The sequence below is a fragment of the Camelus bactrianus genome, chromosome 5, assembly GCF_048773025.1.
Source record: "Camelus bactrianus isolate YW-2024 breed Bactrian camel chromosome 5, ASM4877302v1, whole genome shotgun sequence".
NCBI classification, from domain to species: domain Eukaryota; kingdom Metazoa; phylum Chordata; class Mammalia; order Artiodactyla; family Camelidae; genus Camelus; species Camelus bactrianus.
In genome coordinates this window covers 67,935,444-67,954,327 of record NC_133543.1, presented here as the reverse complement: position 1 = coordinate 67,954,327, position 18,884 = coordinate 67,935,444, and the positions used below count along the sequence as shown (strand labels likewise).

General features: G+C 35.1%; 1 protein-coding gene across 1 annotated transcript in view; it reads right to left on the bottom strand.

Moving 5' to 3' along the window:
• The window catches only part of ABCA12 (ATP binding cassette subfamily A member 12), a 155,389-nt gene that overhangs the window by 51,844 nt on the left and 84,661 nt on the right, over nt 1-18,884 (bottom strand). The window contains exons 14-22 of the mRNA XM_010960050.3: nt 17,707-17,831; nt 15,866-16,039; nt 12,692-12,850; nt 12,156-12,366; nt 11,005-11,144; nt 9,200-9,319; nt 5,493-5,583; nt 3,175-3,354; nt 2,284-2,599 (exon numbers count right to left, since the gene is read on the bottom strand). Coding sequence (XP_010958352.1) covers nt 2,284-2,599; nt 3,175-3,354; nt 5,493-5,583; nt 9,200-9,319; nt 11,005-11,144; nt 12,156-12,366; nt 12,692-12,850; nt 15,866-16,039; nt 17,707-17,831 — 1,516 coding nt within the window. The remainder of the gene's footprint in view (nt 1-2,283; nt 2,600-3,174; nt 3,355-5,492; nt 5,584-9,199; nt 9,320-11,004; nt 11,145-12,155; nt 12,367-12,691; nt 12,851-15,865; nt 16,040-17,706; nt 17,832-18,884) is intronic.

Genomic DNA, 18,884 nt, shown 5'->3' with positions numbered 1-18,884 from the left:
ACTGTATTTATTTACTCTTTGGAAGCTCACAGTTATTATTAAGCCAAATTCCCCCCAAATGAAATAAAATAAAACTCAAAATCATCTGATTTAAAATGTAGACAAAGAACTTGAATTCCTGAAAATAATGCTCTAGGAGATGTTTCATAAACAGTATAGAAATGCTTTTTCTGGTAACATGCTAAACTAGAGGGTCACTGGAAGACTTCATATATTCCTGAGAGGCCAGCCCAGGATACCTGAATGTTCAAATGCAGTGTTTGTCAGAGTTAACATGCATCAGGATCACCCGAAAGGCTTATTAAAACAGATTTCTTGGCCTCACCCATAAGCTTCTGATTTATTCTATCTGAGGTGGGGTGATGAATTTGCATTTTGAACAGTTTCCCAGGTGATGCTGATGCTGCTGATCCAGGGACCATCCTCTGAGAGCCATGGTTCTGACATTAACCACTGTCTGTGGGCTAAGGCAAAGGAGCAGTTCTTAAGGAGAGAAACTCTAAATTGATCTGTTTTACATATTAGGCTCCACGTAAGTTTTCACTTGCAAAAACATCCCAAGGCCATTTTCTTTTTGATCTATAAGGCCAAGGAATTAACTTGAAGTTCCCCATGAAAAATGCAAATATTAATGGAACATGACCTCATCATCATTCATTATCACTTTAGCATCAGGAGTGTATCACCATTACAGAAATGAGGGATTTTTTTTTTTTTTTTTGTAGAGAAGGAGTGAAGGTTGGGGCCACATCCAATTTTATTGGTTCCTGGGAAACTATCTGGCACGGGGAAAGCACTTAAAGAATACTTGTTGAATGAATTTTGTCTTGATTCAGGTCCAGCTTTGATGCTGTTTCTGGCTCTAGAATTAGGTAAAGGCCCTCATTCATTAATAACAAATCCCTGCTTATGTTTCTTCCAAGGGATTGTGTATTTTAGGTTTAGTATAGTATGAAAGAGAAAATTCTGGTATTGTAATCAAAAGACCAGTGCAGTACCAGCTATTCATCTTTGGGCAATTTACTTGACCTTTCTGGATTTCAACTTTTTTTATCTAGAAAGTGTGGCTGATAATACCTGCTCCTACTTTATGAGGTTGTTCGGTGGAACAAACAAGATGACATATGTGAAAGTACTTTGTAGGCAACAAACACGAGGCATTATGTTCATACTGCCACGAAGAATGAAGAGTACAGTTACTTTACTCTTAAAAGAAACATCCAGGTAACCACCATCCTAGGTACTACAATTTACAAGGGGAAAAAAGTCAGTAAAACAATGAGAATTTTCACTTAAAGACGGCAGGTCTTTACTATTCATGCAAGCCGGCAGCTCACACATGGTTTAGGCAGCAAGGTCCTGACTGGCTTCCATGATAAGCACTTAACCTGGACAACCAGCCTGTCTCCCAGTATCACAACTGCACAAAAGGGCTACATGACCTTATCTCATCTATAGCTCTTGAAACAGCCAAAGAAGACAGAAGCAGCGATAGAAACAGAAAAAAAAATCCAGACCCATTTGACTTGTCTATAAACTGTAATAACTGGCTGAATAACAACTATAGTTTGTTTAAGGTAATATTCTGCCCCAAGCTTGGTGTAGGAGAATGAGCTTGAAAAACTTGGTCCTCCGACTTTCTTTTTTCACTGTGGTCAGAGTGGAGGAGCCATTCAGTGCTACCTGACTGGCAAATTTCTTAAACATTTAAATTTAGTTGTCTAAAAGCATGATATTTACATATTTTGTTCATTTAAAAAACCCACTTTAGATACAGGTTCCTACCAAGTGGACTGAGAATACATGATAGTTTCAGATAGCACAATATTTTTCTTAAAGGGTCAATCAATAATGTGTTTTATTAAATAGTTTTCTTAAAACTGACCCTGCACTCACAGATTTTTAATTAAACTTGAGAGTTGGAAGGGATTTTAAGATTGCCTTGTTTTAACACTCTCATTTGACTAGAGAAAAGCAAGACCAGTAGAGAGTGAGTAACATCAAAATCATGCAGCAATGCGCTCAGGTCTGGAGTCCAATTCTCCTAATTTTGAGGCCACAGTCCTTGGAAAGCTAACAGTTATGATGAAGAAAACATGGATCATTTGGTAAAAACGATACCATAATTTGGGTAACAATGAGCAGCTACAGTGAGTTGTGCCCTATACTGGGGACTTTTTCCTGGAAACAAGCATTTGACAAAGGTTTGGTGAACATTACTCCTTTCACCTGATACATGTAAATGAATGAAAAGAAATGAATTCTCAAAAAAAGTGGACGTACTTGTCTTTCATGTAGCAGGGATAGGGAATTGCTTGGACCTGGACTGCTATTTCCTGGGAGTTCCTTCCAGTCTGCAATTCAATGATGGCTCTTTCAATACTATCCTGTAAGTAGATAAAAGCCCGGCCATAGATCTGGTTGTGTGATGGAGAATTGTGTGGCCCTGGGGCCCAAATCTTGGTTCTTATTCTTCTTGTTGTCTGTGAAGTCTTGAGACTCATGCGGATGGTATATTTTACAACAGGAGGAATAGAGATGTTTTCAGAGTCATAGCTTCTGTGCCGGCTTCTATTGGAAGGAAGCTTAAAAATAACACCTACAAATAAAATGGCAGCAACATTAGAAAGGTTATTTTACGGTTGACATTACTCATTGTTTGGAGGGTACACATAGGGGGCAGCCAAACAGGCAACTGAGTTAGTAATGTGACACAGTAAGTTCAGACTTCTAATTTACAGAAAAGATGGCTAATTGAAAGTGACAACCTCAGCGATTCAAAGCAGGAGTTTGAGAATATAATCACAAACTAAGTGGCCAGATTAAATATGTCACTCTAAGCCATTTACTGAAATTAAACACACACACACACACACCTTAAAATGAATAATCTTGACTGATTATGAGGATGGACTCAACTTCACCCTGTAACTATGCAATCCTTCTCAGTTTTAATTTTAACCATACCAACAAAATTAAACGTATTTAAGGCTCCTCAGACAATATGGGTGGTTGACTACATGAAAGGTTCTCATGTCTAAGGACATCAGAGGGGAAAATGCCCTCCCCCTCACCCCGGACTATTTTTCTGAGTTCTGGATGAAAGAAGTGAGGGAAGAATTTGGCCAATTTTAGTACAAAGAGAAGCTCAAATTCTGGAGGAACAGCACTTACTTCCAAAGAGTTCATTGCTCTTGTAAAGTCTTTTAGCCTCTCTCTCCATTTCATCTATGCTTTTTGCCGCCTGAATACGATCATATAATACACAGGAGGAAATATTTACTGTCAGGGAAGACAGTGTGTTAAGATGATCAATGAGGTCAATGCTGTTCTCTAATTTCAGCCTTAGAATATCTAAGGAGAGAAAAAAACAGACACAAAGCATGTTATCATGTTGTATTATAATGCTGTTTTTGGTAGTAATGAGACAAAATATAACTTTTTGATGAGTATTAAACCTTAAACTAGATTGTAAGGAATAGGAAGTTGTAGAATTTACTCTAAAAATATCTAGTACTCTACATCTGGGAGAATGTGACCAGTTGTGCAAATGTTCATTGAGATAATGTTGAAGTAGTTACAGATACAGTAAACCCAAGTACAAAGAATGAAAAAACAAATTCAGAAGTATATTCTGCTACAATTTAATTAACCAATGACTAAAGGTGAATAATTTAAAAATATATATCTGCATTAGTTAGGAAGAAAACTATAAACTAGAGGTGACAGTTTTGAATAAATAGAAATGCTTGCTTTGTTCACGGAATGTGAGTGTAGGAATTTAACCAAGGAAAATCTATGGAGAGTGTGGAACAAATAAACTCTATCATTCAGTAAGTTGTGCTACAGAATAATTTCTTAGGAGACCGTGCCAATCTATGCCACATAGTTACAACTTTCTAATATTGTTTGATTTAAAACCTTATGAGAGTTGTCTCTATTGATACGTGTATTAATCTAGACAAAATGATCAAGATTTTATTTCAGGTAATTATTCAGGAAGAAAGAGAATTTAATTGTTCCTTAATTTCATGATTCCTTAGAAGGAAATTGACTGAGACAAGGGTAAATATAAAATTGCAAGTTAATAAATCACTTGGCCAATTAAATTTTCACTGACTTGGTCATCATGCATACGGAGAAGGCTGTGAATATCATAACTCCCTCTTCACAGAACCTAAACATGTCTCTACCATCATCCAATAGAAGACTAAACTTCTCACAGAGGGCAACTTCTTAAAAGCATCTCTCATTAGAATTTGAAGTGAAAGGTTTTGCTTGATATAGATGTTGGTGGGGGAGGGGTAAAACTGTGGTTGAACAGTGGCCTCCAGTGGCCATTGGAAATCAACACAACAATGGCAGATGGAATCAAAGAGCTATGGAGTCAGTGCCTCCCCAATTCAAAGTACATAATATCTCAGCTACTAAGTTACATATACAATTATACAAACAGCAAGTCTCACTTCTGTAGTCATTTTAACCTTATTTTAAATTCTAAAATTCATCTCCTATATCCAAAGTTAGGAAAGAAAAAAAATTATATAAGAACCTTGTAATTTATCCCTGATACTTTGATCAAATGTTCCTTATCCAAATGACACTTTTGGAAAATCAATCACTAATACTTTTCTTAAATAAAACTGGATTGACGAACATAAAATGCATACAATTATACACAATATAAATGTCGGCATAATTTCTCCCCACTGGTTTACAACATGAATCATTTAAGTCTCTGTAGTGCTGGGGAGGAGGAGGGGCACCTGCTCTACTGCTGCCAAATTCTGATGCTCTCAATCCCTTCCTCATGCCCATGGTTGCATAGCAACAGGGAATCAGACACAGACTGAATTAGATATCTTACATCCCTGAGGTTGAAGGTGGGGATGTGGCAGAGGGAATGCATAGTTCAGACAGCCTTCTTTGATCTGCTTCAGCATGTTCCTTTTAAATGGCCATGAGAGGAGGAGTAGACTTTGAATACTGATTTAGGTTTATTTTTCTTTTGAGTCTCTGCATTGTCTTTGTTTGCTTTTGCTAACTTTATAACCTCTTCCCGTTACATTCTGAGTTAGTCAAAGTGATACTGAGGTCAGTGGAGATAAAATTATAAATGTAGCCAAAAAAACCCATTTCATCTTCTTTTGTCCTTAAAGACTTGTTTTTCATCAAGTTACCAAAAAAATCACATCCTCTTGTAGCAACTTACCTGTGATTGAAGGACAAGCTGCATTTACATGGAATATACTGCATTATAATTATTGAAACTAGCTACAGACACTGGGTATCCAAATAATCATTAGTACTTGTAACTGTACAACTAACTAGGAAGAAGATGGATGGCTATATCCAGGATTTTACTTTTCTTAGAATAAATAGCTAGAAACCAAATACAGAAGAAAAGGGGGGAAAAAAAGATCTTATATGGGAAACATTTTTCACATTTCTGACATGACTAGTGAATAAAAGTTTTGTGAATATGGACTCACCGAGTTCATCTATCTGTTTCAATAGTTCAACAGCATCAAGTCCCACGGAGAATTTTATAAAAACTTGCACAAATGGGTTCCTTAGAGTATTCTAACAAATAATAGTAGGGAGTCAGTTTTAATACATGACAAAAACATGTTTAATCATCATCTCTCTAATAATACCCACAGTGAAATGAGGTACCACTACTGGGCATTATCAGTGCACCATCTTGCAAAGGCTCACATACAAATCTCTGAGAATGAAAGGTGTGTGGCTGGTAGTGACTTGAAATGCTGAGGTCTATAAACACAAACTGGTCACCATGCTGAAGTGGCCTTATTGACCACTTTTATGACCATAATTAACATTAGGAAATCATATTCAGTTTAGCAGTCCTTTTCCCCCATAGCTTCTATATTATTTACTTTTAACATATGTTATGCACAATTTTAGTGGTTCATAATTGAATTATAGAATTGAAACAACTATAAAAATTGTAATGTCTACGTGGAATTTAACATCAGAACTGGTTTGTACTCTAGTTCTACAACTTCCTAGCTGTGAGGTTTTCAGCAGGCACTCAGTCTTTTCCAGCTTCAGTTACTTTTCTGTAAAGTTGACCTGAATGACACATCTTATCAGAACAGTCAAATGCAAATTATTACGGTATTGTTTTATACTGTAATGAGTGCAGCTTTGTGAACATGGAAAAATAAACTGATGATAAAACTTTAAATTACTCTTTATTCATAAGAAAGACTGAAAAATTAAAAAAAAAACCAATAAATGCTTTAAAATATAGAGGCTTTTGTAGCTATCTTCCAGTTAGGAGACATAACTTCTATAACTGCAAATGTTCTTCTCGGTAATACTAACTGAGACCTTATTATGTGGTGGGCACTAGAGTTTACCTTGATTTTGCTACTGAGTTTTCAATAATATCTTGAGGTAAGTACTACTGTTGCCGGGAGGAGGGTAATAAAAGTCAACTCGGTTCTCAGTCAACCTCCCCAAAAAGAATTTTTAACGAGAGACAGAAAGCATGATATAAACAGAAGATTTTATTAGTGAAGTAAAAAGGTAGTAAAATATAGTACACCCCTGAGAACTGGGAGTGGGCCAATTCAAGAGAGGAAAAATGGCACCCCTCCTTTGTTTCTCCTGTCTGGTATCCTGGCTTAGGGGGCATTTTTGTGATTCACTGAGTCACCGCTCAGTTCCTAGTGCTCAGGCACGCCCATTCCTTTTGCTTGTTCTTACCCATGATGTACACAGAGAAACCTATGGGAGGGGGCTCAGACTGCTATGTTAATTACATTATAATTCGCATTGGGTCGAGTTAAGCCAGTCCTCTCTATTGCGCAGCCACAGCATTAGGTCTCAGCCGGTTTCTTTGCTGATCCTCATTTATAGAAAGTCACAAAATTTTGAAGCCCCTTATCCTGAGCGCAGGTGTACTGTTATTTTCTGGGTTGCTCTTGCTCATTTCTTTCTAACTGCCTAACATTATTATCCTCGATTAATAGACGGCAAAGCTAGGGTCCAAGAAACTGTGTAAATTCCCCTAAGGATGTACAGTTAGTAATGGCCAGGGGAAAAGTTGAAGGGAGATAAAGAAATGTTTATTCATCTTATGTGGAAATTCATGGCTTAGTTTTCATGTGAGCTGGGCTTAAGTTGTTTTCCCTTTACAGGACGATTCAGCACCACTTATTAATCTGTCCTTTTTACCAATATCTTCTTTTGTTATCATGGAGATAAGTGATTAATAATATGTATTAATAGAGCATATATATAATAAATTTGCTAAATCTGTAGCTGCTGAGAGATCTAAGGGCAGCTGGTAGCATAAACACAGATGGCTATCACACAGCTACATACCATGATAACTCAAGTTCTTTAAAATCTAACTATTTACTAAGAATTAATTTGTGCATCATGGAAAATCTGAATTACAGCATTACTAACAAGTAAAGCACTGTGTTACCTGCAATTCAGAGATGATCCAACAAACTCTATTTCCATTCTCCCAACACTTCTGTTTCAACCATTCCTGTCTATGATATATAATACTATTTTCTTTCTTTCTTTTTTTTAATGGAGGTACTGGGGATTGAACCCAGGATCTCATGCATGCTAAGCATGCACTTGACCACTGAGCTATATCCTCCCCCCTTAAATGTTTCCACGTATATGATTTTCACAGTTCTGTGACGTGGTTATCAAAAGACCCATTTTAGAGATTCCTAAACTGTAGCAAGTATTTTAAGTCATTTGCCTAAGAGTTCACAATAGCAAAGCCAGGTCATGCGATAGAAACTTGAAGTTTCAAATTCTGTGCACACTTGCAGAAATAAATTTTCCTCCATAATTGAGACTCATGACTTATTTTGGTCTAGAAGAGAATAATGATACTCCAGTCAGATGATAATCCCTTTATAAGCATAGTCACAGGATTTCTTCTTAGCAAGTTACTGTGCTTTGGAATTATTATGTATAGATCATTAATTCACTGCTTTAGCCAACAAAACTTTCCTTAATGAAACATATGTGTGAGGTTTTTAGTCTGTTCCCAGAAAAAAAGTTTTAGGAGAAAAGAGCAATTTTTCACTGTGGAAAATACCTATGTCAATAAAGTACTGTCCATGTTGCCTTTGTTATCTGAGATTCACTAAAAGAGACCCCTTTAAGTGGACATGCTTAAATTTAGAACCAAATTTAACAATAAATTGTGGGGAAGATGTCTGATGAAAAGCCTATTTTATATTAAGTTCATTAAATATGTTAGAAATTAATTTTATTATTTATAATAAAATTTCAGGCTGTAATTGCAACTATGCACTAATTGTTAGTCAAAACAAAGACTGAGTTATACCCCATTCGATGGGTATAACTTTTCTTACAAAGTTGTATGACACAAATTTTTTGTTCTCTGTTTAACTTCTTGAGCATGATTATAAAGAAGGGCATTTTTTGTTGCTATCATTGCAAAAATCTTTCGGGGTTCAATCAATTTTCCAATTCTTTGATATGCAAGCCATTCTCTCTTGAAGTTCCTAAGTGGTCATCATTCTTGACAATCTTCTCTTCTGCAGTTGATAATGGGTCTAACTCTGCTGTTTGGTGTTTAGCTACCAATAGCTCTTTTTGATTGGAACACATCCCCACACTATTTGCATCATCTTCAGAAAAAAGTGCATCTTTTACAAGAATTGCAGATTACACTTTTCAACCAGTGTACATTGTTTTTGAGTTGCACTGTCAAATCTTTAACCTAAACTAGAGTATCAAATGTTTCAACCAAAAAACTCCCCAAACTTAACATTCTTCTCCAGAATATTAGTATTTTAGGAGTTCTGGTTCAGTGAAAATAGCAAAACATAATTTAGAGAAAGAAATAAAATAAGCATATTTTAAGTAGTTTTTATTGCATTTTCACTTTGGAAAATGGATTTATATCACTATTTCTGTCTCAGGATCAACTTGTAAAATGGTTTATCTCTGAATTACAGACAGAGGAACTGTGGTAAAAGAGGTGAGGATGGTTACAAACATGAGTGATAGATCTGTTATCCAGTCTCAGACCCACTCTCTGGAGGAGAGGCAATTTTAATCTGTTGAATATGGATTCTAAGTTATTATCTTCCCATTTCCACAACAAAGGTGATTAAGATCTCAAAGAATTATAATTCACAGGAAGGTGAATAACAGAACCATCTCCTACCTGGAGCATTGGAATCGTCTGGTTTAACAGGTGGAAGGAATTCATGAAAAGTGGTGATTTATCCATCCACTCTTGAGATTTTTCTCTTAATTCTGCCAGCTGCCTCAGAGTTACATTAGACTTAAAGACAAAGAAAACAAAAATAAATCTGGTCGATTAGTATTTTTCCTATATTTCAAAAAAAAATCTTAAGGTTGTTTTGTTACATAACTTTAAGGAACAGTTCTACAAGGTGAAGTCAATAAAACATTGTCAGAAATTTCCCCCATGGTCAAAAGATTTTGGTCAAAAGGTTTTAAATGGCAGATTTTATAGGGTCAAGATCACTTATAAAAATTCAGGAAATTTTAGGGTTTACAGGCAAAATTAAAGCATGCCTTCTAGATTTCTCACAAGTTAACCATTAAAGAAACATCCTAGTTCAAGGATATAAGAAGGATACTCTCATGTATTACTGGTAGAAAGGGATAGAAATAGCCCTTTTTGAAAAGCAATCTGACAACAATCATTAAAATTGAATACAGTATCCTTCAGTCCCTCAATCTTGAACATTCACCTCAGTGAAATAAAAATACCACTGTATAAAGTCATATGCAAAGAAGTATCAGTTGCAACACTGTTTACATGAAAAAAAACCCAAAACAAAACAAACACTGGAAACAAAAGGATTGTTTGCCCAACAATTAAGGATTGGTTGAGTAAATTCTATGATATGAAAAAATTTGCAATCTTCCAAGAGTGACTAAACTGTATCTATTGAATTGGAAGAATTTCCACATGGTATTGTTGTGTGACTAAAGCAATATGTAGAAAATTATTATAATGAAACTTCATTTTAATAATGCAAATGATGGCCAAAGAATTCTGCATATGAAAGTGCATATAGTATAATAATATATAAAGGATTAGAGGAATGAACGCAAATTATAGAAAGACACATCCTTGAATACTAATATTCATTAGTTCACACGAAAGAGTAGGATCAAGCAGGGAGAGAAAGGGATGAGAGTCAAGGAAAAAGGAAAGAAAAAAAGACTGCATTACAATATACAATAAAAACAAAGAGCATTCTAGAAATCAATGATGACTTCAAATACATTTTTATATAGACCTTAAAATAATTTATATTTACATAAACTAAAGTTTAATGACCAAATAATGCAGATGTAAAGCAGAGATTTTTTTTTTTACTTTCACTCTATCATTTTAAAAGCATCGAGTTTATAATTCAAATCATTGAAGCCAACTTTAAAAGTGAGAGAGAAATGCCATTATGGTTAAATTAGGTAGATAATAAGTATAGTTACTATTAATAATGTTGTCTTTCTCAACATCTGTCTTCTATATAAAGATGTCAAATTGATATAAAAGATGTCAAATTGTACAACTAAATATGAAGCCAAGAATCTATAATTTAGTAATTGTTTTTGTTCAAACTAGTTATATAATGCCACAATATTATTTTTTCTAGTGCCATTATTTTTATACACTTTGAAAGTTAAGTGCCAGTTGTAGAAAAATGTTCTGCTTTGGAGATAAACTGCAAAATCTGAGGCATTGCTTTAACTAACCTCATTCTCAAGTGTCAACATGGTTCATTTCCCTTCAAAGAGCTACTACCCAATCGACATTGTTTACACATATACAGGGCAGAAGTTGAGAACTGTTAAGAGTTTCAGAAAGCCAAAGGTAATAGTATGTAAGCTGTAAAGAAATCTGAGACAGCTAGACTAAATTTGGAAGCTGACTACTTTAAAAATCATCTCAATAGTCAGGACAGAAACTTTGAGTGACAATGGCCAAACCTTTTCCATTATTGCCTTTGTGACAGGGGTATATGGTGCGTATAAGATCCTTCCCAACAACATAGGTTTCAAGAAAGCCCAAATCACAGGTCCAGCAGGCATATTAATGATGTCTTTATAAAGGGAAAAGCAAAATGGTGCTGGAAAGAAAAAGTATAATAAAACCATTTAGTATATGCATTTAAAATCTATCTCTTCATGGTAAATTGATATAGCTTATTTTTACAGTACCCCAAAATATATGCCTTACACTTCCTTTTTTACTGACAGATATGAGGCATCTGGTGTCAAAGTAAGAAAGTATAATAACAAATCTTTTTTTAGGTGTGAAAGTTTAACCCAAAAAGCAAGCCCATAATAAGTGATCGCATTTTGCCAAGAGGAATTAGAAAGGTTGAAAACCACATTTCAGAATTTCTTCCAACAGATCTTCCTCACCAGCACTTAATTAAAAAAAACACAAAAATCTGCTGCTGGGATGGTATCAGATACATAAGAGCTGTTCCCCAATACATGCTTATTGAATGAATAAAAAGATGCACAAATGAGTCAATCCAATTGCTATACTAAACCTCCCTGTATAACTTGGAAGAGCTCAGCTGATCATATTTTTTTGTATCTCAAAGCTTATAGATTAAGTAAACAGCTTTGAAGTGTCACTGAACACACAGTTCAGTTTGTGGTTCTGCTGCATTCACGAATCTCTTCTATGTGTAATACAAATTTCTAATTCTAAAAAGTTAAGAAAAAATATTGACCCTGAGCAGATTTAAGGCATGTTGTTGTATTATTTACTGGCAAGGTGTAGTTGTGGCTAACAAATTCCTAGTGCTGTGGTTAAGAGGTTAGAATTCGCAGCAGACTGCCTGTGCTCAGATCCACAGCTTTGATACTTTCCTGTCAGGCGACCATGGCCAGGTTACCCAGCCTCTCTGTGCCGGTTTCCCAGCCTCTCTGTGCCAGTTTCCCTGGTTGTGAAGAGTGAATGAGTTGATACGCCTAACATGTTTCATGTGTGGTAAGTGCTGTATGAGTGTTTTCTATTTTCACTCTTGGGGGAAATTAATGCTTCATTTCTCATAAAAGGCTAAGATTAGTAGACAACGTTGTCAGGAGAGGACATTACCGTGCTGATTGTGAAGTATACTCACTGGAATGTAAGGGAATCCCATATTTTGCAGCAATTTGCTCTTTACTTAATTTATGAGTCAAATAGTCCTTGGTGTGGTTGCCTTTCTGCCTCTGAGATGAGGGCAGCAGGGCAATTAAATAATCAGTGGTAATTCCTTGGGAGCACAGTGCCTGGGAAATGGTACTAAATGATCCTTGGGGTGTGTTTATCCGGTTGCCTCTATACATAGCCTGTGGGATAAAAATACACAATTTTTAACATCATATGAGCTATAAATGCTACCGAAAACAACATAGAAGAAAACCTGATAATGTTTAGTGTGTCCTTATAATTTCCGTAATTTCTTTAAAACATGTACCCCACATGGAAATGCAGAATGCTAAACTCCACCCATTTAAGTGGCAAAAACTTTTGCCAGAGCAGAAGAGTTTTCCTGTAAGTGATTTTTGTCAATGTACTATATTTGTGGCCGAATGTATTATAACTAACCTCAAATAAGAGTTAATATGATAAAAGGAATTTTCTAACAAGAACATTACTGGGTGACGTTCCTACCTGTGTTAATGGAAAGCTTCTGGGCAGATGTTTCAGGGATCTCATTTTGTCTAGCAGCGGTCGTGTGCCGGAAGCCATCTGATTGAGAATCTCCTTTAGCCTTATGAAGAGCTCTATCATCTTTTCTACTGGCTTTTGATCTTCTCTAGGGAAAAACACCTAACAGGAACAGAATAAAAATAAGTGATTTATGCGGAGAAACTGGAACCCTCACACACTGTTGGTGAGAATATTGAAAGGTATAGCCACCTTGGAAAATATTTTGGAAGATTATTAAATAGTTAAAACATAAATTTACCACATAACCCAGCAATTCCATTCCTGGGGGTTTACTCAAGAGAAATGAAAACATATGTCCACACAAAGATTTGTTCGGGGATGTCCATAGCAGCATCACTCACAATAGCCAACATATGGAAACTGTCCAAATGAATGGATAAATACAATGTATATCCTTAAGCTGGAATACTATTTGGCAATAGAAAGAAATCAAATACTGACACGTGTTACAATACATATGAAATTCAAACCATTATACTAAGTGAAAAAAGCCAGACACAAAGACCATATATTGTATGATTCAATTTAAATAAAATGTCTAAAAAAAGCAAATCCAGAGACAGAAAATAGATTAAAGCTTGCCTGTGCTAGAGGTTAGGATGAGAAGTGACTGCAAATGGACACAAGGTTTCTTTTGGAGTTGATGGAAACGTTCTAAAATCAGATTGTGGAAACAGTTGCACAATTCTATAATTTACTAAAAATAACCACATTAAATTGTACACTTAAAATGAGTGAATTTATGGTATATAAATTACACCTCAATAAGTTTGCCAAAAATAAGTGATTTTAAAAGTCACAAATGCAAATGTCAATTACATAATTCTTCATGTATACTATTATTCAAAAAACATATAACATGCTCCTTAAAAATCAGAAAAGGTCTGTCAAAAAGTGTACTTGATTTATCAGGCTAAATCATAATCCCATAATGTATTTCTGCTGCAGTAAGAAACACTGGAAATATTTTTTAAATTAAAATTTTAATTTTATTCTCTCATTCACCCATTTATCAGCAAACATTAATTGAGTGCCTGCTATGCTCCCAGCACTGGGCGAGGTGATGGTATGGTGGTACACAAACTGGCATAATCCTTCCACTCAGGGGCTTTTGTTTTAATAGGAGGAACAGATATGAAAATAGTCAGTGAACTAAAAGGCTGGGGAATATGAGGAGGTAGGGAGTTCAGCTAAGAAATCAAAGGAGTCTTTCCAAGATGGCACCCCAAAGGAAAGAAAGAACAAACCACAGGAGGAATACGGAAAGGCAGGTGATAGGCAGGGGGGAAAGATTTGTGAAATTCATGAAGAGGGGAAAGCTCTTGGCATGTCCAAGGGGGTCAAAGACCTCCATTATAAGCACAAGATTCAGGTGGAGAGATCTCATAAAGACACAGCTACTAACTGCAATCAGATTTTTCTAAATTATATTCAACGTATTAATTTTTCTTCTAGTTCTGCCAAAATTCTAGGCATTCCTATATTTATTTGAAATAAATTGACTAATGATGGGAAATTTTTCATTATTTTTGTTCATAGTACCTTGAAGAATTAGGGATGGTCTTCTGCTTGTAAAATGTATATATTTAGTTACTATACTCAACAAAAAATAGTTGGTTTGATATGTGCTCTGCAGAGACATTACAAAATAGGATTAAAATTTTAGATGAAAATTAATTTCAATCTATATGCATTTTCAGTTTAGTTTATGCAAAATAACTATTCATTTAGTCACTGGGTATTTGCTAAGTACTCTATGGGCCAGAAACTGTTCTTGGCATTTGAAATGTTTCAGTGAACAAAGAGCCCTTGGGGAGCTTATATCCTAATAGAGGTAGACAAAATATAAACAACAAAGGTGAATATTGAATAAAATATACAGTATGCTGGAAGTGCAACAGAAAACAGAGCAAGGAAAGTAGGTTGGAGAGTGCTGTAGATAAGGTTGGCAGCATTTTAAATAGGATTGTCAGGGTAGATCTTACTGAGAAGGTCAGTGTTGAGTAAAGACACATAGTTCTGCAAATCACGTGAGGAGCACCTCCTGGAGTGGGCCCATGCAGCAGCCATGGGCCCAAAGAGTAGCCTTGTAGGAAATGGGATTTTTTAAATGGGGAGGGGTTGTGCAGGCCATGGGCCCCTGCAAGATTTCAGGTTTTACTGGAATAAAATGGGGAGCCACTGGAAGGTGTTGAGCAGAGGAGTGACATGACATGATTTAAGTTTTAGAAGGATGACTCCTGCTGCACAGGGGGTGGTAGGTGGGTTTGGGGTAGTGGGGACAAGTGTGGAGGCAGGGAGGCCAGTTAAGGCCATTGCAGAATACAAGTGTGGGATAATGATGACCTGGAAGGGAATTATTTATCACTAGTCCTAAAATGTCTTCCTAGCCTTTGCTACACTATCTCAACAACATAAGTCAGCCATGTTGCTTCTGGTTTTTCTTACTTTCAAGAGAAAAAAATTTTTTTCAGTGCTTTTCATAACATGTAAATCATTTTGACCTAGTGTAGATTTGAGTGAATATAGAAGTTTAAATTTCCTATGTTTATATTTTTTAGTTTTTTATTCATTAAGTACTTATAAAGCATCTATGTATTGCAAGATGGAGTTATTGATGACTTTCCTAAGTTCTAATAATGATCATTTGCTTTGTTCTACTGGATGAGTAATGGCAGCCTCTATCTAAATCTGATGAAGGAGGCACAAAAGTATTTTTTAAATACCAAAAATAAAAAAACCAAAAGTACTTTTTTACTTGAAAAAAAAACCTTTGTTCTAATCCTTATTTTGTATCCTACCAAATTAATGCTTGTTCACTTAAAAATTTTTATTATAATATTTGTATTTCATAGTTTAGTGTATATTAAATTTAATTCCTGGCATTGGATATACAAATTGAAAGTTAATAAGGCAATAATATTAATTTTCTCATCTATAAAATATGCAAATTTATAATATATGATCTATAAGGTCCCACTTAATTCTAACATAAAGCTATAATTCCAAAGCTGTATAAATGGCTCTCACTCCTCACAGTACCAGGGAGCATACATGTGTAGTCAAATATTTTTTATTAAACTATATAAAAATACTTCTTCAACAGCAACTTGCCTTGTATGTGAAGTTGTAAATGTCTAAGTAGTGCAAAAAAGTGAGTCCAATGAGGTAAGACAGACGGGATCTCTCTGGAAGAGGCAGGCTGCAGAATTCCTTCACTGCATCTTCCAATTTGGGATTAGTCATATTAGCATCACAGGAATGCAACCAGAACACAAAAGAAAGAATCTGTAAATTGGAGAAAAAAGTACTTTAGCTGTGAATCCTCTGAGAGTTACCTGTCCATTTTGAGAGGTTTTCTTATACTCTTAAGACTTCATTCAAAAATATGACAAATTACCTCAAAATCAAATAATTTTTATTTAAAGCACTAATTACTATCAATAAATCTAAGGAGTCCATAGTTCACTGGAAAGCTTAAGAAATAAGATGGGAAGATAGAGAGGAATCCACAATGATTCCCAGATTTCTTGCTTGAATGACTTGGTGAATGATGGTACCAAGAAAGATAATTGGTTTGGAGTTAGTTTGGGGAAAATACTAGTTTAAGACTCTTCTTGCCTTTAAAATTTTACTCTTATTTATTCAAATTGCATTACATTTTTATAATCATTTGAAGTTTAATCTTGTACAATAAACTACCAAGTCCAGAGATGAAAGGCAAAGGAAAAAAAGCCCAGAATCGCACAATAATATGAACCTACCATCCTGGACGGTAATGCTTGTGTGAAAAGTGAGATGTGACTATAGGAAGTGAGATGTTATCTCTATTTCCACCAAGCTGAAATAAGAGAAAAGTTTATGAAATTTAAAGTTATAGAAACTTTTCTCTTTCCTTTTGAAAGTAATAAGAATGTATGTTCTCCATTTTCCTGTTTTTACTTATTAAAATGAACCTGCTCTTCAGAAGCCAAAAATGTGATTATTGAAATTAGATGTTAGCATCACATGAGTGAAAGGTGAAACCAAGGGGAAAGGCGAAGGAAGATTAATTGCTAGAACAAGAGGAAAAAAAGTGAGCAAGGCAGTTTTAACTTTTGTTTGGGAGAACCAATTAAAATGACACAGCTAAACATAAATGTTCCAAAGTCAGCCTTAAAGATTTTCAGAAAACTTGATCCAATATTGGAGAATAACCTGGTTGTGTTTAGAAATGACACACTCTGTCACACGTAAGTTTTGAATAGATGAGGTCTTAAGCTCTGCAGTTCTTTTGGAAAATTTCTATGACGCTTCCAGACAATGAACTTGGATAAAGGATAAAAGATGAAACATTTCAAGTGGTAAACCCTATTATCAGCCTATGAGGAAATGCCATTATTCATTTTCACAGCAAAAATGTTTACCATACCTACAAACTTACCCAGAGTTCCCTTGACTATATCTACTTTAGATACTCTGTCTTGTTTTGGGGCTTTTAAAAAGTAAAAAAAAAAAAAAAAAAAAAAAAAAGAATTATTCATTTTTATTTTAGTTTAAACAGATTGTAAATTATCTTTTTCCCCCCAACTAGATAACTGAAACTTGACTTTGACATCATCATTATAATAGAATGTGCAAATTTACCACAGATAATGTGATTATGATAGGGAATATAAAGAAATACCACTTATTTAAGAAAACCATCTGGGGGTAAAGAAAAGGAGAGGACACAGGTGCAAGAGGAAGGAGAAAGAAAAGTAGAGGGAAAGGAACAGACGGTGATAATATTCTTGCCTCAGGATTTTTCTTGTATTTTCACTTAGGAATTAGGCCTCTAATTTTAGTGTTTGCGTGGAAAACTCACCAGATTTGCATGCAACTTTTCGGAGTTTTACTGATAAGTGCTCAACAAATACTAGACACTATTTAAACTTTTAAAAACTGGATGTAAGTGCAAACACATTTCACCCCACCTTTGCTCTGTTGTCAGGGATGGGAATGGCCAGCAAACTGTCGATACTTTTATTGGACATTCCTGTTGTTCTCCTCAGTTCTTCTTTCAGCTCTTCAACATTTTTGAACACTTCTATTAATTGGTCTGCAAGAAAAAACCAAAACAAAAGAAAACTCACACGTTGGTTACAATGTAATTCTCTTTAGTCCTACTCATATGGAAAAATATTCTAGGCTAAGACATATTCAACATCTATGCCTTGTGTCAGGAACAGATGTCTCCCAGTTTTGGCAAACTCTGCATCTTTAGGATCTATTTCTATTTAATTTAGACTTATTCCTATTATGATATCATTAATCCAAGGTAACAGATTGCTCTGGGTTATAAATTTTCCTTAGATGTCTACAACACAAGGTTGATTCAAAGAAAATATGGTTTCCTCACAGACTTTGATCACATAATGCACTAAATATATCTCTCTCCATTTGATTTAAAACATCACAAAAATTCAAAATGCTTTTTAACCTCAAATCATATATTGTCAGCTTAGGACAAGGTTTGCTAAATCTACAACATAATGCCACAGAGCATTTTTTCCTTAACTCTGCCTAGCACCTTACAGTTTAGAAAGGGTTTTCACAATCATTACCTTAATTTTAAATTGAGTGTATTTAACTCCAAATTCTTTAAGGACAGCTTATAATTATTTCATATCTGGGCCATTTAATGCATAACAAACAACACTTTGACTTGACTTTAGCAGATTGTGATCTCCATTTTGCAAACGCCTTTCAGTTTCTTTATGAAGTATCCCTCATACAAATATATCATCTTTATTTTTGGACTTAATGCCCTTCCAATTTTGTGGCTGCCTGTTGTCCAAAATTCTGAATGCCTTTCTTTTCAGTATTGAGGTATTATGCAAAGAAGAAGTGTATTGCATGATGCATCATGCTCAGAATACTAATAGAAGGTTCTGAACTGATATTTCTGCAGACAGCAGTGCATCTTTATTTTTAAAAATCAGATTATTCCCTTGCTCTTGCAACTGACTTTCTAACGCACTTTAATATATCAGAGAAATAAAAGATGAATGGTATAACTAGTTAAATTTTTGAAGATATTTTGCTGTGAAATCAAATTTTGCTATTTCATTCTCTGCTGGCTTGCTGTGTGTTTATTTTAGACAAGCAATCG